Source organism: Phoca vitulina, unplaced genomic scaffold (assembly GCF_004348235.1).
Source record: "Phoca vitulina isolate PV1807 unplaced genomic scaffold, GSC_HSeal_1.0 scaffold12, whole genome shotgun sequence".
Lineage (NCBI taxonomy): Eukaryota > Metazoa > Chordata > Mammalia > Carnivora > Phocidae > Phoca > Phoca vitulina.
The window spans coordinates 27,686,346-27,711,537 of record NW_022589715.1 but is presented as its reverse complement, the minus strand read 5'-3'; the positions used below and the strand labels follow the sequence as shown (position 1 = coordinate 27,711,537).

The following is a 25,192-nucleotide window of genomic DNA, read 5'->3' as shown; positions in this document are numbered from 1 at the left end:
GGTCTGAGAACAGCATGGGCTTAGTACCCCCTGGCTTATAGGGACTGTTGGGTATGGCCCAGCTCTAAGGGAGAGCTCTGTGCAAAATAAGAACCTGGCAGCCTAATCCCACCCAGAGTAATGAGGTGGGGCCGCACCATACAAGGGTGGACATTTGGGGCTGAGGTCTTCCTGGGCAAAAATAATCAACCAGTCCTTTTTAAGTAACATAGCTAAAAGCCAACTGCCTGCTTATTTTCCAAACTAGCCAGAGCAACTGAATGCAGATTGAGATATTATACTCAGGTTGCACAAACCAGCCTTCTATCCAAAGCCTATTTGCTGCTTCACCTACTTTACAGGACAGTCTGGTGACCAAAGGAAAAACATGTCTTTACAAAGTAGCACTTGCCTGGAAGGGCCGAGATCCCAGAAAGTCATTCCAGGGAACTCTTTACCAAAATATTGGATAATTTACCACCATTCCTAGCCAAGTGCTACATGTTTGTGCTCCAGAAGGATAGAAACAAGTACACAAAAATGGACAGAATATCCAAGGGCTTCACTGCCCAGAGTTGGGTTTTTAGGCTTCACCAAGGTCCAGATTAATTATTTCTAAATGTCATCTATGTCTGCTTCTACTTCGACCCTCACAGGAAGCCTTCAGAACAATAGAGCACATCGGGTAAGTTGGCACAGAGGGTATACCGGCTGGCAAACCTAAGCATTGTGGTAGCTAAGAGACTCACTTCTCATGGTATACAAACGAAGTGCCATTTCGTTTTCGCATGTTTGGTTTACATGGTCTAGTGCAGGACATTCTCATCATTGCTTGGCATACTGAAAAACAGCGCCAAGGATTGAGGGAGTCCACAGTGAAGTAATGTCTGGTCCAGGAGACTAGCTGAACTCCATTAGGGTATCGCCAACAGTTGGTAGTAGCTCCTAGTTGTATGATAAAGCTTGTGAGACTCAGACAAAATTAGTACCATGAGCGATTAGTAATGGCTGCAATAAGTTAGGGGCAGGGAGGGGTGTAAGCAGATGAGTGGGACAGGAGAGCTGCATTCCAAGTAACAAATTTCATCAATTCTAACCAGCCCATCACCCTCCTCCCCCATTTTTACATCTTTGAAATTGAGATTCATCCTGTAATCTCACCAAGCCAGATTGTATCTTCCAAAAGTGGACACAGTATTTTAAGTCTCACATACTCTTCCAGAACCTAGCCCAGCCCCCATCAAGAAGTGGAATTTATGTCCCCTCCCCTTGAACTGGGGAGGGACGGGGACTTTGTGACTCCCTCAACTAACAGAGTGTGGCAAAAGTGATGCTAAGTGAGTGATGAAGCTAGGCCATTAAGAAATGATATTGCTTCTACCTGGCCTTCTCTTTTGGGATGCTCATCCTTGGAACCCAGCCACCACTGCTCTGAGGAAGCACATGCCATGTGGAGAGGCCCCTGGTTCTCAGCCTGGCTGAGGTCCCAGCTGACAACTTGAATGCCACCTTGGAGACAGATCCTCAGGCTGCCTGACTGATGCTGCACGGAGCACAGATGCTAAGTTTTGTGATGATCTGTGACCCAGCAACAGACAACTGAAACGGTCCTTTGGTAAGCCAGGCAGCAATCATGACAGTTGTCACCGCCAGCACGTGTATACCAAAACTTGCAGAGTAAGTGTCAATTAACTGAAGACAACAGAAAAGCATGTTTCAAAGAAAGGCCGCGTCACCAACATTTTTTATGGTACAAAGGACAATACTGTAAGAAAAACATGGAAAGGCGATTTAGAAGGATCACACTCTGAATCAGAAATCTGAGGCTACCATACCAAATTTATTTTATATGTTTTCCTTTATAAGGATGCACAAGGAAAAATATATATCTAAGTTTAAAAGAACATCCAATGAACATTAAAGAAATGCTGAGTCATAAAAAGTGTGTATGAGCTTCAGGGACAGCGTTTTCCTTTCTCAGTGGCTGAAGATCATCTTACAATCGATGACATCTTAGATTTAATGAAATGGAAGTATTTATTGTTCTTGACTTAAACCTCTCTAATTACACCACCAAATACAAGTTTTCTAAGAGAGAATTTCACAATTTTTTTTATTTTTCTTTGAAAATTGAAAAAAACAAACAACCAAATCCCAGCAGGTACAGGCTTTAAGTTCAATTTAATTATTACTTCCATAATTATGTCCACAGCAAAAAACATCTTGGGGATTTTTTAAAAGGTTAATTTTCTGAATTTAATATTCCAAACTAGTGACTTTCCAAGAACCCACGAAGTCACTGGATTCTTACATATTACAAATGTTTTAGGTGGCTGACTCCTGAGCTGAGGAGTGAGGGAGGGTAGCTTAATGAAAGTGAATGCCTCTGAGCTGAGCAAAAGATCTGGTGAGCGTTAAAGAAAGTGAATGAAGAGGTACTTATTAAGCATTTATAAAGCAAAGATGTGACGGTGTTGGCTTTATTACTACTGTTAAATTAACAGAATCAAAGCTTCCACAGATTTCAAAAACAAATTTATTCATAAAATATATGAAAAGATTTGACAAAAAATAAGGCTAGAAAACCCCCATAATCTTATACATCTCAACATCACTTACCAGTCAATAACCAAAAGTCTTAATTTGACTCCTATTGCTTAAGTAAAAAGAGGTCATTGTAAATATTCACTTGGTAAGTAATATTTCACTTTTTGAGTTGTACAGCTGAAAACAGTTAAGTGTGACCATGCCATTTTGGGATTTTATAAAATAATATTCTTTACAGAAACTTACCAACACTGAAATCTCTCAAAGTATATTTATGAAGGTTAATTCACAGTACTTTTAGAACTATTTTAAACCAGGTATTATGGTAAGCTATGTAACTCTGGGGATGGAGAGCAAATTTAAAATATGTTTAATTATAGACATGTAACAACTTCTTCTTAGAAATGGAGGGGAGATGAGCAGAGCTGGAGAGAGTGGTATTCCGCGCACTGCAGCAAACCAGGTCCGGGTCTGGTCACCGGAACACGCCGCTCGGTGTTTCACACCCGGAGAGAGGCGAGTCTGGACGTATGCATCCGGGGCCTGTTTTCATCAGTCATATCCAGCTTTGTTCAGTGAGGGTCAGAGGATCCCAGCGCCCGTTCTAAATACTAGGAGCATTCCTCTGGAAGGTTTCAAGTCCTAAGTCTTCAGATCAAATTTTATGGAGTTTTGTAACAATCAGTACTCTTACCATTTGATCAAATGAACTACAGATGCAGAGACCCCTTTTATCTGGACTCCAGTCCAAACTGGAAATGGGCTGCGTAGACAAGGTGACATTCTGCAGAAGGCTGACCGAGCCTGCAACGCCCATCTCTACTCCCTCAGAATCTTTCTTTGACCGCTGAATAGGGTATTCGCTGCAAATAAGACCAGAGTGGTAAGGAGAGAAATCTTAGCATTCTCCACACTGTGTTTATATACATATAGTCCACTAACCCTATTTTTACTTCTCTGTTGATTACTGCAACTGACAAATACTTAAATAATCTTTCTAATGTTGTGTTTTATACAAATAAAGAGACAACAATAAAGAGAATGTATGTGTGTGTGTGTTTCAAATACACACACAAAAAGTTAGCACGTTGGGGTCCATTCATTCAAAAATTAATTCTGAATTAACTAGATGAGATGTTCTAGGAACTCTCGTGTGCTCCGTAATATTTATAAATTAATTGCATTACGACCAAGGGAGACTGGCAAATGGAAATAAAGCTAAATATCATTTTACTTAAACCAAATCTCTTTTGCTGGTATAATATTCCAGCAGCAAATCTCCAAACCAATTTGAAGATTAGACTAGATATCTGTTCTGGTAAGGATTAAAGTTCATATTGAGATAAGCTTCAAATCTCTAATTACATACAAGACCCCACTTTATACAATCATCAAAAATGCTAGCTGCAAAAGTGTTTGCACATCACATGGAATACAACTCCATATGTGGATTACAAAGAAAACTGAAAGCAGCTCTTCAAGGAAGCAGCCCAAGGAGTTTGGTCACCAGGCAGAATAGTGATGTGCTGCTGCATGGCTTAACTAAGGAGATAGGCGAGCCTAACGGGCAGTGCAGACTGTGCTGAAGAATCAGGGAAGGATGATGGGCAAGATACTAGGAAAAGAGAAGTTACTGAATAGTCTGTCTACCGGGCATTCTCCCAGAATTCTTACAACTTTTCCTCTGCTTTTTACTCACAGAAACGATACAGTCTTGATCTAACGCATTCACTCTCAGTTTTTGGTCAGCTGGATGCCTAAATACCTTAACACTTTTCAAATGTAGCCCTGTTTATCAGCCTCCCTGCTAGCTTCTAAAAGGAGCTAATAAATAGACACGTATTTTGCAAATGTGAAAGTCCCAGCCACGCTGAAGATGTTTTTCTTTTTACATCATTAATCAAACTTTATTTTTGAAATACCTTTCATTTGTGGGCTTGTGTTGTTAGACTTTTTTCCTTGAGTTATGAAGAAAGAAACACCATTCACTCTCAACTTTTATCGGGCCTTTTAAATGAGCAGCTGGCCTCGTACGTGCCACCTTAGGGCCCGTGGGATTCCGGCACCACTATGGCCGTAGCCCAGCCTGCCCACAGCACACAGAAAGCAAACTCAATGACCAGGCTTTTCCTGGAGACCCATCGGCCTCAGTGCTCTTCAGGCTCTTTCATAACGATGGTATCTGAACTTGGACAAGTAAATTATCAGGATCTAAAATTAAGAATTCCAACCCTTTTCCTATTCTCTAGAGGTAGTGTTCTGTTGACCAGACGGTAATATTTCACAAAAGCCTTGGGTCACATTTTTCATATCAAAAACAAAACAAAAAAACAAAAACAAACAACATCAATAAAAAACAAGCAAAAACCATGATTTTCATCTATGAAAAGGACTATTCCTAAGCTACCCTGATAAATGGAAGACACAACTACAATGACAAATATATTTAGTGTGTCAAAAGAAGGTTAATATTTACTAAGTGTAAAATAAGTACATTAATTTTTTAAAAAGCTGACAAAAATAACAGTTAGGTAATACCATTTAATTTAAAATCATATCAAAATGAACTGAGTCAAAGGAGGAAGAAAAAAACAACAAAGTTCAATCCAATCCTACTTTCCGCCCACCAGTAACTTAAAAAGGAGCAATGTTCACAGGCAGAGACTTACTACTTCCAGAGGTGCAGGCCGCCGGCGCCTCCCGCCGTCAGAAAGAGCTCTCGGTTCTGTGGCAGGTGTTGGACCTGCCACACAGTCGATTTATGAGCCTACAGAGGCGAGACACACATAACTAGTTTTTACATTTATATGATAAACAAAGACTGCCCTAGAAGAGAAACTCTGTAAAAAAATTTTTTTACTACTATAATTTCAACTGTTATAGAAGTAATTAAAGTATTTCTGGCACATCTCTTTGTAAGGGCTACAGAGATTTATAGGAGTCCATCACAAATTAAGAAAAGCATCATTTTTCTTTATTGCTTTATGAAACAAAGTTCTAGTGGATTAAAAAAAATGTTATCAGATTAAAAGTCCATGTAAGTTTATAGTACCATATAAATTATGCAAATAGATTTTACACATTTAAGGATCTCTAGCTCACTCTGAGGGAGAAGAAAAACTCAAAATGCAAAAACATATACTTCATCCTAAGGGGAAAAAAGGATACTGAATTAAAAAAAAAAAAACAGACTTTATTTTTTACAGGAGTTTCAGGTTCCCAGAAAACTGAGTGGGAACTACAAAAAGTTCCCATATACAGAATGAATTTTAACTTAAAGCCTTATCTTTAATTCATACCATTTGACTTGTCTAATCTTCAAAATAAGGACTACAAGGGCTTATAGATGGTGTTTAAGGTCATAATAAGCCAGGGTCTTTATCAGTCACATTAAACTAAAAGACAAATATGGCAACTGGAAGGTTAACAGCTTGTTAGCACCTCAACAACAGCTAGTAAATCAGTGTTAATGGTGTAATACTCACTGCAAGGAATTTGAGAGAGAGAGATGGAGAGAGGTGGGGAGAGGGAGAGGGGGGAAGGAGGGAGGAGAGAGAGATGGAAGGAAGGAGGAAAGATTCTGCTTTGCAGAAACACTGAGACCAACTAAATCTAAATCATTCTTAGACACTTCACATTTCAGTGAGCGATTAGTCTTGGCATTTGACTTAATAGTATTGTAAAAGGATTACCATTAGCAGATTAAAATCCCCGTATCTCAAAATACACCCTTTAAGTGGGTAAGAGTCCTCAAGTGAATGGGTTCAAGCTGTTAAAACCTATTTCAATTTGTTTCCTAGTTTAAACTTCTCTTTTGCTTCTGAAAGCTGATTAAAAAAAAAACACAAAAAGCAAGAGGGGACATGACCTCTTAAAATAACCTGGATGACGGGCTCCTGGGTGGCTCAGTTGGTTAAGCGTCTGCCTTCGGCTTGGGTCATGATCCCAGGGTCCTGGGATCGATCCCCACGTTAGCCTCTCTGTTCAGCGGGACCCTGCTTCTCCCTCTCCCTCTGCCTGCCACTGTGCCTACTTGTGCTCTCTCTCTCTCTGTCAAATACATCCTAAAATCTTAAAATATATATACTGGATGAGAAATGTGTTATAATTGCATAAGGGAAAATTTAATAAAGTGCTTTAGGTTGTTGACAGATACTTAACTATATTCTGAGATAATGAAGGCAAACAATATTGCAATTTATAGCTACCTTAAGAATTTAGTTTATCAGGCAGTGACAGCAATTTATATGCAGTAATAATAATAATTAACAGTAACAACAAAGTAAGACAAAATAGGAAGGTTTGAGAAGTACTACTGAATCCACAATGGAGGGAGAGAGAACAAGAGAGTAAATTTTTATTTCCTGAGCAACTTATATATTTTAATCTATGGAACTACAAATCTGTAACTGATCCTTTTTTTTTTTTAAAGATTTTATTTATTTATTTGACAGAGAGAGTTAGCGAGAGCAGGAACACAAGCAGGGGAAGTGGGAGAGGGAGAAGCAGGCTTCCCGCCGAGCAGGGAGCCCGATGTGGGGCTTGATCCCAGGACCCGGGGACCATGACCCAAGCCAAAGGCAGACGCTTAACGACTGAGCCACCCAGGTGCCCCTGTAACTGATCTTTACTTTCACATTCAAGGAAGTCAGAGTCACATTCCCAGCCCATCTCTGGCCAATGACAGGGTGTTTCAGTTTAATCTTATGCAGTCCCCTTACTCCAGGTTTCATCATCTTGTTTTTTTTTCTTTTTTTAACCAGTATTTTCCCTATGCTCTGCTTTCTTCATCTATTTTTGATGTTGTAACACTGTATGTTTCCTTCTAAGCCACCTCAAATACTTTTGGAACAAGGTAAAGTATGTATATATGTGTAAATGACTAATTTTTTTGAACCTACTATGTGCCCATGATTGACGCTTTAAATAATTTCACTTAATATAGCAAACCAGAATATAAAATAAAATGTGATGAAATGACATAAGGTATATATGTTGATATGTTTTGAAAAGTATATAATTAGATATTAACACAAATATATTTATTAGAAAACACTAGGCTAGGTTTTGTCGATCCAATTCTTAGCATTAGCTAGTTGTCTTGTGATTGTTCCTAAACTACAAAATAAGATTCTTAGCCAACTGAGGCCTTTATTATAATCAATAAATCTAAAACTGATAAACTTTGGAAAAGTACTCTCTGCACAGAAAAACTTGTCAAGTTCCCACAAGAATATACTAAAAATAGCTCCCTTCATATAAAGACCTGGAAGGAACCTTGGTGACTAATTCTATTTATTAGTCTAAAACAAGCTAGGAACATTCCTCTTCATAGAAAGACATTTCCCTCATATTTACCTTTTCTGAAACAGAAGCAAAACCTTTCGTTGGATGCTGTGTTCTCATATCAAAAACATGAAACTTTCCTTCCAGTGATGTAGCTACCAACTTATTCATACTTATGTCTTTTCTGTCAAACTCCAAGCTACATACCTGAAATAGAAAATATTTATTATTGATGGCCTAATGATTACTATTCAGGAGGTTCTTTTAAACTAAGTAAAACAACTTTAAAATTATCAGCTCATGTGAAAGCATTTAATTAATCATTTTATGTTTTGAGAATTAATACATCAAATACTTTTAACTGAAAAAATTTCTTCTTGGTTCATAGGATCAACAAAACCATCTTGAGTTCCCCTGTCTGGCAGATTAATTTGGAAAGCCATATAATTTTTTTACTGTTATTACATAATTATTTTATATAGTACAATCAAAGCTGATTTTAGAAAACAGGAAGGAACCACATTCTTCACTAAAGGTATACAACTCAGGACCCAAAAATCTGAAAGTACTTGGGGAGGCTATTACTATTTCAAGCTTTCTAATATTAGCAGAAAAAAAAGGCCTCTTACTAGCTCATTTTAATATCACACTGCATAGCCCACAGGGGTCCACAGATAGGCCACAAGGGCTGGTGACTCACCAGGGATTGTCATACCACATCTAAGTATGTGTTCACTTTCTGAAGAGAGGATCCATGATTTTCATTAAGTTCTCAAAGGGCTGCACAGCCCCAAGAGTTAAAAACCACTGGCAGAAGAGCTATACAAGACAAGTTATTAGAGGCACTCTCCTTTTGAAGGAGTTCAGAGGTGGACAAAAACATGCTCAAACTATAAAGAACCCAAATGTACATTACCCCATTTTTTATGTTTGTCTCCCACCGCAATGACATATTTCTGAGATCAAACAGTTTGATATCTCCATTGTCATAGCCAGCACAAACAACACGTTCCTCTTGATTATAAGCATTGCCTGGAAATCAAGATACGTCGCAGATCTTTTAAATGCTCATTTGAGGGCTGCTAAAATAATGTTATAAAACTACACATATAACTTGTACCAAATCACACCCAAAAAAAAAAAAAATCACACTAGGCAGAATCTCGTTTTGCTAATCCTGACAGGACATCAAGATTATTAAGTTGGTTATCTAATATTGTTTTTTAAAGAAAAAGCTCATTTGCTGAGATTCTCTACTGAAGGGGTAAGTGAAAGTGCTCACTGGAGTCTAAGTTCAAAGCAAATGTTCTTTCTCTACCATATCCACAGACTAACAAGTCAATTACAGTTCAAACATAGCAGGTTTGGTAGAATAAATACAGCTATGCTTCAGTTGCTTTCTTTGGCTGTACTATATTTGAATGTGAATAGAAACTACTTTAAAACTCATTATTTTGCAAAATGTTGTCTGGTGTTATCTCATCTTTGCAAGGAAATCTGAAATAAGTTGTAACACACCGTGATATATTTTTAGTTGTATGAATGATCGCACCTGCAGTAAGTTTATAATCTATAGTTCGCCTCATCCTCCTTGGATCTGAGGATGTTTTCTGGAGTACCTCTGGCACTCATCTCTCCCGATTACACAGCACCAATCTGATCTTCTTAAAGCTCTAGTCACATCTCATCTGCACAAAAACCTCCAAAGATTTGCACAGCCTCCACACTATCTAAACACTTCTAACCTCTTTAAGGCTACCCCTACCACTATTTCCTTCAACATACTTTCTTGGGCACATTTCAGGCTACTCCTTATGCTTGACATTTCCTCCCAATTTCAGTGGTTCACATCCTATATATACCTGGTCTGAGGTCAAAATATTCTTCCTCCATAGCCATCTCTCCCTCGAGATTCCTTCTATATTCATCCACACCTCTTATGACCTTTTATCACTCCTACCCTGTACTATAATTAGTGTAGATATCATGCCTTCTTTACTAAACTATAAGCTTCTTGAGGCGAGACTAGGAATCTCTCTCACCTTTGCATGTCCACAGTATTCTGGACATACTTGACATTCATAGAAGAGTCAAATCAATGGACTGGCTTTCAAACTCAATGTCCCAAATTTAAAACTGCACTTATGTCCCTTAGATCAAAGATGAAAGGCATTAATGGACCCACAGGTAATTACTTTTTAATTATTATATCAAATTTTAGATGATGATTCTAAATACAAATCCTGAAGTTTCTCCCCAAAGTGTACGTGTGCTTAGTTTAAATATTATTGCTCATAACATACAAACTCAGTAATTCCCATACAAGAACTTGTTTTTTTAAATTGGAAACCTAAAACTTTCCTCTGATTAAATAATAGTGCAATTTTCAAATAACATATGGAAGTTAAACAGTTCACATGTACTGTTAAATCACACTTTTAATGTCTGTTATCTACACAGGGTTATACTAAGAAAAAGAAGAAAGAACATACAAGTTTCAAACTAAGTATGACCCATATTCTTTAGTAGCAAAAATGATTTTAATTATGGCTTTCAGTAAGAGATACCAGGGCATACATCAATTAGTCCTATAAGGTCAATATTCATTTTAAGTATAGTAACAGAAAAACACAGTTATCAAATTATAACAAATAATTCTGTAATGGCATAACTATGTTCTAGAAAATAAACATCCTCTGTGTAGCATATAATGTAAGATTTGTTAGGTCACATTTGAGCATCTGAAACTCTGCTTAGCTCCATTAATGGCATTTGGCTCTAAACTAGGTCAACATTATCTAGTTAAACAGAAGTATATAACAGTAGCAAATATTTTTGAGCACTTAATAATTTAAGCACAATTCTAAGCACTTTACCTGTATTAATTCATTGAATCCTCATAATGCTATTAGGTAAATTCTATTATTAGTTCCACTTTATAAATGAAGAAACTAAGGAACAGAGAAGCTTGGTAAATTGCCCACTTCACTCAGCCAAGAAATAACAAAGGGAGGATTCAAACCTAGGCCCTGGAGGCTGACATTAACCACCATCTCTATTTGCCTCAATAAACTATCAGAATAATCCACAAAACAGAGTGTAATGAGACTATCGGGAATTTCTTAAAGCACTGTGCTTTTTACCATCTGATACCTCAAATGCAAGGTTCTTCAATAATTTACCAAATGCCACAGTCCAACAGTCTCTCTTGTTTTCTCCTTGTACAGGTTCCATATTAGCAACAGGATCATCTTTTTGTCTTGGGTCCCACACCTTCACAGTTCCTGTTGTGCATACAAGTGAGTTGGGAAAATTCAATAGTGATTGATGACATTTATTTTCTGCATTCTCTTCCTATGACTTCCTGTGTATATGGCCATATTATAGATAATACAACACTTGAAAAATATTCACATATTTCTGACTTCTACTTGGGCAAGTTGTATTTAATATCAGAGATATAACCCATATGTTACTGTCGGACTTGATTTCCAAGTTAATAGATACACAGAAAAGCCAACAACTGTTCTGAAGTTATCAACAAGGTATGACTGACAAGGGAAACACAAATGTTATTAATTCAGATCATGTCTTTCTTTGAGCCTAAACCTAATGTACTATTTATTTCGAATAATATCAGTGTCATTTTAATTTTTTTCCATACTACCCCTATAATCATTGCCATTTTTCTTCTACAGATGAACAAATTCTAATTTTTACATTTATGATTTCTTATATGGGGTTTTAGAATACTATCTCACATACAATTAAGTTTAATTTCCCTGTGGCAATAGAGATGAGGGAAATATTAAATAAAATTAACACATATTTCTTCTCAATGCTTCTCCTTTTAATGTAAATTGCAGGACTACTAACTAAACTCATCACTGCCTATGAGAAATACAAATGCATTTAATAAAATGGCTAAAAGGTAAGTACTTAAGAGAGAACAGGAAAAGGGCAAAAAATCCTTAAAAGAGATAATAAACTCAGGAAAAGGGGAGATATCCCACTAGATTTATCTCCAAGGATAAAATAAAGTCGGTCATTAAAAAGCCTACTTTAAGGAGAAAAAAAATTCTCACAAATGTGACAAGAGGTTATTATATTACTCTAGAGGGTTCGTACAAATTGATAAGATTCATATGAAATTTGCAATAGTTAAATGAGCAAAGAACATAAACAGACAATTCACAACGCAAAACTAACTGATAAACAAATATAGAAAGAAGTTAACACAAATTGGAATGGACTACTATTTTTATCTATAAAATTAGAGGAGGAAAGGAAAATCAATGCTGGTAGGGTAGACTGGAAATCCACCTCATCTACTGTAGCTCAGGATGTACATGGGTACTTTGGAAAGTCTGAAAATAAATTTTAAAAATCACAAAATATGCTTATTCTAAAAAGTTATATACATGATGATACTCATTCCTTCATTATTTTAAAGTCACTCTCCCAAAACAATAAACAAAAACTTAAAGCAAACTGAATGCTTAACAAAGACATGGTTAAGGACACCTGTGATACATCCATAGGATAGAACATTACATAGTCATTAGAATGGTAATGATGGAAACAGCAACATTTGCATATGACAAAACACAAAATAAAAAAAGACAAAAATCATATCCACACTGACAACTATACAAAATTGTATATAAGACTGGAAAGGAAAACAAATCTAAGGGTTATGCCACTGTGGTAGATTGAATGCTATTTTTCCTCACATTTTCATAGTGCTTTAATGATTAAAAGGAATAACTGATTTCTAAAACACAGACACTCTTGAATAACTGTTAGAAAAATATATCTCACTTTTCTTTTAAAACAATTTCCTCATGGTCTTGAGCAGCCATTAAAAACTAGCCAAAAAAAAAAAAAGAAGAAGAAGAAGATAGCAGGAGGGGAAGAATGAAGAGGGGGAAATTGGAGGGGGAGATGAACCATGAGAGACGACGGACTCTGAGAAACAAACTGAGGGTTCTAGAGGGGAGGGGGTGGGGGGATGGGTTAGCCTGGTGATGGGTATTAAAGAGGGCACGTTCTGCATGGAGCACTGGGTGTTATACGCAAACAATGAATCATGGAACACTACATCAAAAACTAATGATGTATGGTGATTAACATAACATAAAAAAAAGAAAACTATCCAAACCCAAGAAGGTACCAAATTTTTTATGTACCCATCATGAAGCAACAAATTCTGACTCCTTTTACAGTCATTCAGAACATCTTTGAACACCAATAGACCTGTCCCTTGTTAGTCACCACAGTGTTGGTGCCCTTGGATCTTTCTACAATGCTCAGTGGAAGGATCACGGAACTTCGATGTTCAACCAGCTATCAACATGACAATTTTCACAAGTACTAATTCTGGTTTTTAAAAAAAGAAAGTGAGGGGTGCATGGGTGGCTCACTCAGTTAAGCATCCGAGTCTTGATTTCGGCTCAGGTCATGATCTCAGAGTCATGAGATTGAGCCCTGTGTTGGGCTCTGCACTGGGCATGGAGCCTGCTTAGGATTCTTCCTCTCTTGGGGCGCCTGGATGGCCCAGTCAGTTAAACGTCTGCCTTTGGCTCAGGTCACGATCCCAGGGTCCTGGGACTGAGCCCCACATCGGGCTCCTTGCTCAGCGGGGAGCCTGCTTCTCCCTCTGCCTGCCGCTCCCCCTGCTTGTGCTCTCTCTCTCTCTGACAAATAAATAAATCTTAAAAAAAAAAAAAAAGATTCTCCCTCTCTTTCCCTCTGTCCCTCCCCCGCCAAAATGTGAAAAGCTGCCACCCACCTTATATTGTCAGCTGCCTCAAAAACCTGTAAAGAAATGTTAAATCTTTCAAAGTTCGTAAGAAACTATGGCTGTTAGTAGTTGAACTAGCTCAAAGCTGAAATAGTAAGTGCTATGCCTCTATCTCAAAACACCCACAAGGCTGAGGCAATTGAGGGATATGCAATTAAACTTGCCTATTAAAAAAGTACAGTCAGATTTAGGGAGTCATGGCTACCGAAGTGGATTTCCGTAAGAGAAGATACACTGTTGCATAAAGATTTATCTAAAGAAAAAAATTTTTTGAAATACATAGAATACTTTAACTTACCATCTCGGCTGCCAGTCACAATTTCTGGTGCGCCTTCCCCGATTCCCAGTCCACCTACACCATCTATGGTGTTTATAATTTCTTTATGGCCCTTTACGGAATATACTGGGATCTCTGGAGATTCCAAATTCCTAGACAAAAGAACACAGCTTCCTACTTACTCCATGGTCCCAAACATTTAGTTCACTACTGAAATTTAAGAATGCATACCATATTTAGATTTTTGTTTAAAAATAAGGGTTTTGCTGTGAAGGTAATTTATACATTTACTTCCAATATTTTCTCTCCACTTTAGCTTCTTTCGAGCCCTCAATGAGAACCGTCATCATTCAACTTGGAACTCTATGTCCTAAGCCCACTTAGTAATTCTCAGAGATAATCTAGGACCTCTGCACATGACTTACCAGGCAAGCTTGATAATAAATGCAGATTCCTGGGCTCCTCCCCAGATGTAATGGTTGAGGAGCCCCAAATCTGCTGACCCTTTGGTTCATTGAAATCTAAGAATCACTACTTTAAACACAGAGTAAATTCAAAGTAATTCAGAATGTTTTTCCAAAATAGGCCTTGGCAGTCTGATCTTGAGATCTTTTGGAAGGATAAAATATGAGTAGTGTTTACTTTGTATACATTTCTTCCTTTATAATGTATTATTTTCTCACTAAATTCCATACTAGTTTCCTCTCGTTACATATTTTTCAGTGCATCATCATGCTGGTCACAACAAAGGTAAGTTTGTCTAAATCTAGGTTAGTTAAGAGAAAGGAATGCAGGAAAGTACCCGCTACTATGAGTGTCTGAGTATACCCAATATGGCAGGGGGATGAATGGCTCAAGTAGGTTATGTTAATATACCCCTTCTCCTGCCTCCCTTTTTTCTACTAGAGCTTCTAAACCACATTTCTCTTTAACAGGTCAGTTTTTGATAATCTACACTTTAAAAAAAAAAATTAATGTAGCTATTCATGAAATGTAATCCCAACTTATTACTAGGCCAAGATTTATTAGTAAAATCTAAACAGGGCCGAGATTCTACTTAAAAGAACTTTTTCACTGCTTTTACAGACTTTAAAACACTGCTTTTTATAACATGAAACTGTAAGACTTAACAATGATAGTAAGTCAGTGATACCTGTAACTATACTAGGAAACTGTATTAGAAAGACAGTCAACAGTTGTATTTTTTGCATATTCTTATACTGAAATATGTTATTTTTAAAAATAACAATCAGACTGGTCTCTCCCGATTTCTTTTAAAGTATATGACATAGCATGTAAGAACCGATGTATTCTAATAGATGCGAACTTAAGTATTAAGCAGTTAAAGCAAAGGGAAGTTAAAATAGCTTCATTCTGTTTTATATTGTGATTCTAAGATAAATATGTCAGAGAAATTAAATTACAAAGCAGCAGATTCTAAGTGAGAATCAAGAAAGGTCACCTTAGAAAACATGAGACAGAGAAGATAGTTTCTTTCTAGAACATTACTATGTATACTTTAAACAGTTAAGAGATATTCTTGAAAAGTAATTAAGAAGAAATATCAGTCCCTGCAATTTAATTTAAATACGAGGAAATAACTCTAGGTAGAACATGAAAATTACAAACATTTGGCATAATTATGGTTTTGTTCATTAATAACAGGTTTATATTGATTTGCTCAACAGATGTGTTCCTAAAAAGTTGTGCTTAGATGTTAGCTAAAGTATTAAAAAAAAATTTTTTTTAATGAATTGAGTTACACATTAAAAAATTAAAACAAATAAAAATTCAGTATATCATTCTGTAATGCCAGTTGTCTTGTTGATATGTTAACAATACCGAACTTTTCTGTGTTACACATGTGTGGGGAAGAGCCCTTTATGTACACTTATAAAGTATTAAATGCTAGCACCAAACAGCAGGTATGGAAATAAATATTGGCAACATTATTCAAAATATCTAAAGAAAAACAGTATTTTTAAAGGGATTTTGAATATGAAATCTAGAAATGTGTATTAAAAGACAATTCTTGCATTTTTATAAATAGTTAAAATTGAACAAGAAACATTTTAAAATTAGAATTCTCCCTTTCAGAGGAAGAGCAACACGACTATCAAAGAAATGGCCTACCTCATGTCTTAATATTGATTAAATAATCTTACCATATATGAAGGTTTCCAGCAAAATCTCCAGTAGCTAAATATCTCTGCTGTAAAGATGTTGCACCAAATGTTCCACATTTAATGGGTTTGGCCTTTTCAATCTTGACAGAAGGGAGGGAGAGAGGATACATTATTTATGTAAGCAGCTATTTATAATTCATGATATTTATGGCTCTATTATGGGACTTAAATAAGACACATAATAAAAAAGCAATTAAAACATTTTCTGATCAAAATTATCATGCATTTCCTCTAGTCACTTTCCTATAGTTTAAAAGTATGTAACTGTCAAAGAGAATGAGTTTTAATTTTGCCTTTCCTCTCATCTTACTAATGAGACATTCAAATGCTGACAAGTATACCATCTCCATTGGTTTGCAAATATGAAAATTTCAGCATTTAATGTGCTATTCTTAAGATCCTCAGTAGAAATGAGAACATAATGAAGATATTATTCTTTCTAGATGGCTACAGGAACAAAAATGTTTATGTGTCTCTTAGAGTTTTCTCTGCAGAACCCTATAAACTGAGAATGTTTATGTCCCTATTCTCTCTGGGACCTTATCAATGCAGAGAGATTTGTATACACGTGAGTACCAACGGCACTGCTATTGGTATGGATTAGCCAACATTTTGACGTTTAAAAAGCAACTGCTCCCCGTATTGCATATAATCACATTAGTAAAACAACCACACACCGATGTACTATTTAAGAAATGCGGCTTATGGGGGTGCCTGGGTGGCTCAGTCATTAAGCATCTGCCTTCGGCTCAGGTCATGATCCCGGGGTCCTGGGATCGAGCCCCACGTCGGGCTCCCTGCTCTGCGGGAGGCCTGCTTCTCCCTCTCCCACTCCCCCTGCTTGTGTTCCCTCTCTCACTGTGTCTCTCTCTGTCAAATAAATAAAATCTTTAAAAAAAAAAAAAGAAAGAAAGAAATGCGGCTTATGGAAACCACATATAGACCATATCACCAAAAGGGTCCTTAGAAATGGTATCATATAATAACCCTCCTGCCACAGGCAAAGTGTTTGAAGCATACAGCTTTACACATTTGCCCAACTCAGGCATTTAGCATTTTTTTTTAATGAGTTCCTACTAAATGCAAATCAATGAACTAGGCAGAATAGGACACAAACATGAAGGAGACTGGCCATGCCCTCAAGGAGTTTACAATCAAAATATCAGTTCCTCTCTGACTCCTCCCACATATGTCCATGCCTTATGCTACTCTCACCTGCTCCCACACCTCTGTGGGGCCTCCACCAATCTCTTTTTACTTCCTGATGCTTCCCATTTCTCTGCTGCCCCCGCCCACCCTGACCCCACCTGCCCAGGCCACTGAAGTCCCTACTGGAGTCTGCTGCTGCCTTAAACCCTGGGAACTCTGGGCAACATGGAACCAGATGAGGCCACTACCTGAAGCCTGATGACATCATACTCTGGCCCTATATCCTCCCATTTACTGTTGGACTCAACAGGGCAAAACTATTCCTCTTTATTATTTATTTGACAGAGATAGCGAGAGCAGGAACACAAGCAGGGGGAGTGAGAGAGGGAGAAGCAGGCACCCCGCCAATCAGGGAGCCCCATGTGGGACTCGATCCCAGGACCCCGAATCATGACCCGAGCAGAAGGCAGACGCCCAACGACTGAGCCACCCAGGCGCCCGAAACTATTCCTCTTATTTAATCTCTTATAAACTGTAAATTTTGTGTGTACAAAAGTAATACGTGTTCCCTATAAAAATTCAAACAAAAAACTGAACATCAAAAAGTGAGTTTCCCTTTGATGCTCCCCAGTAGTAATCCCCATCCTTCTAGACCTTTTCCTAAACATTTACAAGCATACATAGGTTTGCTTTAATATAAGGAGGACCATAATATATTTTCTTTTTTTTTTTTTGACATAACAATATTCTGGATATACTTTTTTCTCTTTTTTCTCTCCACAGAGTTCTCCAGTTTCTAGGAGATTTCTTCTTATAACCTTTCAGTTCCTGAGCCAATCTTCATCCCTCCTACTGGGTTTAGCCTGTTTCATATAATTTAAAAAATAATTTCCCTGACACTTCCAATGTTTGACTGGGCACTTACATATAGAGTATACATAGCAATTTTCAAAGGAAAAGAAAATAAAATTCACTTAACACAAACGGTAACTAAACTTTTCTTTCATGACTCAAAAGATATTATATGGTACAGGGCTTTGGAAACTCCCAGCCTGTTGAGCTTTCTCACTGTTTGGGATCTGGAGAAATTAGCAGTTACTATGTAGCCAGGTCTATAAGAAAGCATTCACAGCCTCCTTGGAATTGCCCAGTAATCAAATGCAGTCATCGATAATAACATGGTCATAAAAGACCACATTGATGAGAAGCACAAAATCACAGAATCATTATTTTTCTTTGTAATGCATATTGTGGTCCAAGATAGTTCAGTTATTCAGAAAGCTGATATTCATTTATTTCAAGTATTTTCCAATTTTATAAAAGAGTTATCTTATAACACAGCAACACCAAGAATCAAAATTTTGTCAATTTAACAAAGTAGTTTCCAACAACAGATCACTTATGTGCTCCCCACCCTCCACTTCCCCCAAATAAAAGTAACTGAAATAATGTATCAATAGTGGTATAGCCCTTAATCACTATAAGGGCACAGTTTCTATGGTTAAAGTAATTCAGAGTTCCAACTTTATGAAACAGACACCAGCTCCTTCCTCCATTGGTCTCACACTGGGCCTGGGTGCGCCAAGCAAGAAGTCACCAGTCATAGCTCCCACAGTCAGAGGCACGGGGTGAAGATGGGCCTCTTGAGTAAGCAGCAGGATGGACAGGAAATGGTTCCAAGGACTCAGGGGATTAGGAGCTGTGGGGAGGTTGGTTGCATCATGTATTGATTTAACTCGCCAGGAAAATTCTTGTCAGAGACCTGGGAAAAGCGGTCTCCCGTTTTCTCCTCTTCTACCACCTAAAGCACTCTGCTTCCCACAATTCCACTATACCCTGGGGTCTCTGATGGGGTATCTCTTCTTCCTAAGCCACCGGAGAGTTTTACCGTAAAAGCTAACCTCTACTTTCAGTCCCTGTAGTACACACATAGTTCTTTGAAGATTTTACTCCTGGTAATAAAAACTTGGGAAGCAAAAACTTTCCCCCCATGTGATTTCTTTATCTGTCACCTTTTAACCCTTTGGAGCAGAGAATCTCAAACTGCTCCTGGAACACACTGATCTTCAGGTACCAACATAAATTTACACACACACACACACACACACACACACACAAGCTTAAAACAGCTAATGGATATGTTTTCCTCAAACTTAAGGTTTTTTTGGATATTTTTTAGCTTGCCTGTTAGAAAATATTAACAAATGTACACCAGTAAGAAAATCTGGAAATGAAGATTTAAAAATTTATGTATGGTTACTTCATGTAATATAAAGACCACAGTATGATAATATAGCCAGATTTTTCTACTGGAAAACCGCTTCTTTGTGCAGAATTGGAACTGACTATTCCAATGTTTTATGGAGTTCCAAAAACAGCACCACAATGTTCAGACATTCTGGCACCTGAACACATCTGAGAATCCCTACCTTAAAAGGAAAGAAACCAAACTGAGAACCACTCTATTACAACAGAGCCTATACTAGGTATTTCCACATTTGTCATTGCACAAATTCTGAAAGTCAGTCTTTATTGAAATATAATGGAATGAAATAAAATGCATCTACATTTAGAGGCACAGACTCGCAGGAGTGCCACCAACACCCGTGGTAGACAAAATGTACAAAGCTCTTTGGAATCTTGCCTTGATTCTCTGAACTTATGTCCTGCTTCTCTCCTCTCTACTACACTCCAGCCACCTTTGCAGCTTTCTTTTTTGCTCTTCAGACACAACAAAGTCATTTCTACCTCAGGACATTTGCATTTACTATTACCACTGCCTGAACTGCTCTTCCCTCAGATCATCACGTCTTCCTTCTCCTAATCTAGATTTCAGTTTAAATGTCACCTCCTTTAAGAGGTTTTCCCTGCTCCTCCAATCTGAAGTGGAACCCCCAAATCACTATCACTCACCCTGTTTAACCTTCTTTATTGCACTTACCAATAAAATTATTTTATTTATTCAATTCTCTACCGCCATCCTTTCTAGAATGAGTATCATGAGAATGGGGCCTTGTCCCATCTGTTAAAAACCTTGTAGGTGCTCAACATTTGTTAAATCAAAGTATAAATGAATATCTTAATTATTAACCTCTCATTCCTAGTGCTGGGGAGAGAGAAACCATTGCTAGAGTCCATATTCTCATTTCTCCCATGTTTTCACATGACACACCAGTTTCTGGTGTCATTTATATGCGATGAAAACAGCATCCATATATTGAACACATAGATCAGATGTGTTCTAGATGTTCTTCTAGACTAGGACACAACTGCAAGCAAAGTATTTGGAACGCTCCTTTCCAGATGAGGAAACAGGTTCAGAGGACTGGGCTTGCTCATGGTCCCTAGAGCCAGGGAGACTCCAAGCTCTTTATACTAAACTAGGCTGCCCCCAGACCTACATGTAAATCAATTAAATAAAGTTTAGTATGTAGCCCCCATTCTATAAACCTGAGAGTCATTAGAAGTACCAAAGAAATGTTCCAACCTTGAAATGGACTGGTGAGGAAAATGGTATAGTCACAAACTGAACCTACTTTCAGATTTGTGTCGTTTGGTTTTTACCTTCATTCATATCTTTACAAGATGTTAATATGTGGTATTTATGCTTCCCTCATGTTCTTTTTTCTCCTTATACCAAAAAAAAATAAATAGAGATTTATAGGTAGTAGTAGTCTGCTGTGCCAAGAGTCAAATTCAACTCAAAATATAAAAACATTAAAAAAATAACTCAAATATAGGGGCACCTGGGTGGCTCAGTCGGTTAAGCGGCTGCCTTCAGCTCAGGTCATGATCCCAGGGTCCTGGGATCGAGCCCTGCAGAGCCCCGCATTGGGCTCCCTGCTCAGTGGGAAGTCTGCTTCTCCCTCTCCCTCTGCTGCTCCCCCTCCTTGTACTCCCTCGCTCGTACTCTCTCTCAAATAAATAAATAAAATCTTAAAAAAAAAAAAAAACCTCAAACGTATAAACATCTTAACATCTGCATGACAGTGAGGATTGCAGTTTGCTGAGAAGCGCTGAGCTCTGCTGGCAAATGGACTTATAGAAGCAGGGGTGTTTTCACTAAGATATTCATGGAAATCATAATACCTTTAAGAAGGGGCACCGGAGTGAAGCCAATTTTTTAGAGTTAATAAAAAGGCTCCCTCCCTGCTTTGGTTAAATATTTTACCTTTGAAAAGAAAGATTTAAAAAATCCAGGGGTTACTTAAAGTTTTCTTGCTAGGAAAAAAAAAAAACTGGCTAAAAAGATTTTACAAAATGTGTTCCACAAAGAAAATTGGTATATATTAATAACTTTTGCTGTATGACACATCATAGATGGTCATTTTTGACCTAGCTGTTAGTTTTCTTTGCTACAATAAGTGAACATGATTAAGGAAGCCCATGATGGATAATTCCCATGAGAGCTATTCTTGTTCTGTCTGTGGGTGGGTCTAGGACAGCTTGTCAGTATTTCCTCCTCCACATCCTGGCACTACTTTAATTAACATTAAAAGGGTTAGTCAACCAAATGGTAACAAGCAGTGAACTCAGTGGCACAGGAGCTAAAAAAGCAGAACTTTATTAGCTTATTATTAATTTTTACAGTATAAACGTCCACAACTATGATTCCATTTCTCAGGGCCACCCCTAGTCCTTTGTGCCAATTAGAGAAAAGCTGCTCTTTATAGAATGAGGAAGTCTCACACTTGCAGAGTTTGATGAGAAAGAAATAGATTTCAGCTTTCCCTCGAACCCTGCACCCTGTGTGTGATGGAGCAAACTACTCAACTGTACATGAAGGCCCTCACTCCCTGTCTTTAGTAACAAGAGAAGGCAGCCATCAACGAAGACCCATTTGCAACCTTCACACATTTTGACCTTGGATGCATGGGCTTTGGAACACATGACTTGAGGTGGTCCCACAATGAAGAATCAAGGATTTCAATAATTCATCTAGCCCAATGGTAGTCAACACTGGTGCCTGTTAGAATCACCTAATTGAAGTTTTAAAAATACTGATACCCAAGCCTCACTCTAGTGTAGACGCAAGAGTCCCACTGCATCAGAATTCCTTAAGGTGGGACCAAGGCATGAATATTTTAAAACACACATACACACAACAACAACAACAGCAGCAGCAGCAGCAGCAGCACAACACACTCGGCTGATCCCGATGCACACACAGTAAGGGGGGCGCATCACTGAGCCTGTGTCACACCCATAGCCTTTTCCATCGCACCATCTTAGCCACACTTGATCTAAGTTCTTAAAAGTGTTTTTGCATTAGTTTAACCCTCTCTTTAGACAGGAGGCTCCTTAGAAGAAGGGACTCATCTTTCAAGCATCTTTGGTCCTTCTTTCACATAGTTATCTTGAAATAGTAGGTTGCCAATAGACAGAGACAGAGGGCACTATTTCACTTTGTGGAACAAGTGTGTTCCTTAAATGTACACAAATTATATTTTATTTTTAAAAAGTCACAAAGTGGTAAATGCTCTCTGGTGAAATTTGATGGTATTTGGTATTTGTTCCTAATACTTTACCTGTAAGTTTCTGTCTGCTATTCCAATGTCTCCCATTTGTTCAAACCCTGAGGCCAGCTGACTAATGATCAATAAATCAATATTTAAATTTCCCAAGTTACATCCTTTTACAGATATACATTCACTCATTCTTTTAACAAGTAATTTATTGAGTGGCTGAACCTTACAAACCACACTAATGATAGACACTATCCTTACTCTCCAAGAGCTTACAATCTAATTAGAGATAAATGGGACACAATTATTTATTTCTGGAGCAGATAATAATTACCAGAGGAATGCAGTGTAAAGAAGTTTGTGTGGGGATCAGGACGGGATTTCCTAAATCAAATAATCTGAACCGGACCCTAAAATAGCAACAGGTGCCTGTGGGCTAACTGGTGAGCAACAGAAGGCAAGGTGGAAAAGAACAAGCCAAGTTTAGGAACTCTGAGTACCTGGCTTGAAAAGACAAACTGAACAAGAAAACTGGCACTCACAGAAATTTAAAGTGAGATGGGATCTTATATACCTTCTCATCCAAGCTTGCCTGTCCAAATTGTATTCATCCTTTATCTGCCAGTTTAATGCCTATCTCGTCCACGCAGACTCTCTCCATAGTTTTTAATCCCTGGAGCCTTCCCTGTAGTCTATTACAACCCTAACTACTTGATTATGGCTGATCACCCAAAATCAACGCATTTTAAAAACAAGTGTAAGAATGTTAGTTAACATCATTATTCTCTGGGGCACCTGGGTGGCTCAGTCCGTTAAGCCTCTGCCTTCGGCTCAGGTCGCGATCCCAGGGTTCTGGGGTCAAGCCCCACATCTGGCTCCTTGCTCAGCTGAGAGCCTGCTTCTCCCTCTCCCTCTGCTGCTCCCCCTGCTTGTGCTCTCTGTCTCTCTCCCTGTCAAATAAATAAATAAGATCTTTTAAAAAAATCATTATTCTAAGTCTTTCCCTAATGATCATCACAAAACTTGCAAACTTGATCTTGGCACACCCAGCTAAAAGTCCTTCAGTGATGTACCATTTAAAAAGGGGTACATCTTTTAAATGACCTACAAACCTTGCAAAGTCTGCTCCCCTTCCCAAGCTTCCACTGACGCTGTTTCCTCTGGAAACCTCCTCCTCCTCTACTCCTACTTTAGCCTAGTTAGCTTCTACTCATCCCAAATCTGTTTTTACTCTCACAGAACCGTGTAACTTTATATTAGGGAATTCATCTCGGTTTGTACGTAGGCATCGTCGGTTGATTATTTAACGGATTCTTTCTCCCACTAGAAAATAAACCCCATGAGACCGGAGACATTGTCATTCATATGCCTGGGAATACCAGGCAATCAACTGATAACTTATTGAAAGAATAAATGGTTAAGGGGCGCCTGGATGGCTCAATCCGTTAAGCGCCTGCCGTTGGCTCAGGTCGTGATCCCAGGGTCCTGGGATGGAGCCCCGCATCCGGCTCCCTGCTCCGCTGAGAGCCTGCTTCTTCCTCTGCCTCTACCTCTCCCTCTCTGTTTCTCATGAAAAAATAAAGAAAATATTAAAAAATAATAATGGTTAGGTTGTCTCCTCCAATTACAGTGCAGGCATACATGCAGTGCATGCCTGCCTTGTCTCTGCTTGTACGAAAGAGCATTTTACTAACACAGGCCTAATTAAAGCGACTCTCCACAAACAACTGCCCACTGCCTAGAAGCACCTCGAATTTAGACGAAGTCTTAATGTCACTTCCCAGAGACCTCACGCTGGAATGCAAGGGTGGCTGCAGGAAGGGGCCAGCAGGGAACAGATGGACTGGCCAGCCGAGAATTCAGGACTCGAAGCAAAGCGTTTTACGTCGGCAGTATTCCTCAATCTGCGATCACCTTCGCTGATTCCGCGCAGCTCGAGCTGTGCTTTTGGGGGACGCTGGACGAAGGCTGGGGCAAAAAGAAATGCAAACTCCCCCCACTCCCGAATCCTCACTCGCCCCCTCACCAACGGCAAATCCTGGAACTGGGCAGTCTCGCCCGGCACCCACCTCCCGAAGCAGCTTTAGGTCCCCGTGCTGGATCTCGTACAGTTGAATGACGCCAGTGCCCCGTGCGAAGTTGCCCATGGTCACAAACTTGGCGCTGCAGGGCACCCACTTACAGTCAAATACCGTGTAGTTGAGGCCCTTTTGGATATGGGCGATGATCTGAGGCTTCTCGAAGGCCGACATGGTCCAGCCGATCTCCCTCCACCAACCAGCACACCCAAAGCCTGACAAAACACTAATCGGGAAACCAAACTCCAAACATTAACGACAGTTTCCCCCTCCCACTTGCCGTAGTCGTCCCCTGTCGCCCTGGCGAGTTGGATTTAGTTGTCTCAGATAATGCCCGATGCGCTACTGAAGTCACGCCGGATTTTTCTTCACGGACAGCACAAACTTGCTTATCGTCTTTACCTACTGCCTTTCGTACATAC

General features: G+C 38.6%; 1 protein-coding gene across 1 annotated transcript; it reads right to left on the bottom strand.

Moving 5' to 3' along the window:
• Positions 1 to 1,811: 1,811 nt before the first annotated feature.
• On the bottom strand, positions 1,812 to 25,058 carry WDR92 (WD repeat domain 92). The gene is made up of 8 exons (XM_032410825.1): positions 24,762 to 25,058; positions 16,058 to 16,158; positions 13,914 to 14,044; positions 10,995 to 11,096; positions 8,729 to 8,844; positions 7,885 to 8,019; positions 5,196 to 5,293; positions 1,812 to 3,389 (listed from the first exon to the last, which is right to left on the bottom strand). Exons 1-8 carry the CDS (start codon positions 24,942 to 24,944, stop codon positions 3,182 to 3,184), a joined length of 1,074 nt encoding a protein of 357 aa, XP_032266716.1. The 5' UTR covers positions 24,945 to 25,058; the 3' UTR covers positions 1,812 to 3,181.
• Between the last annotated feature and the right edge of the window lie 134 nt (positions 25,059 to 25,192).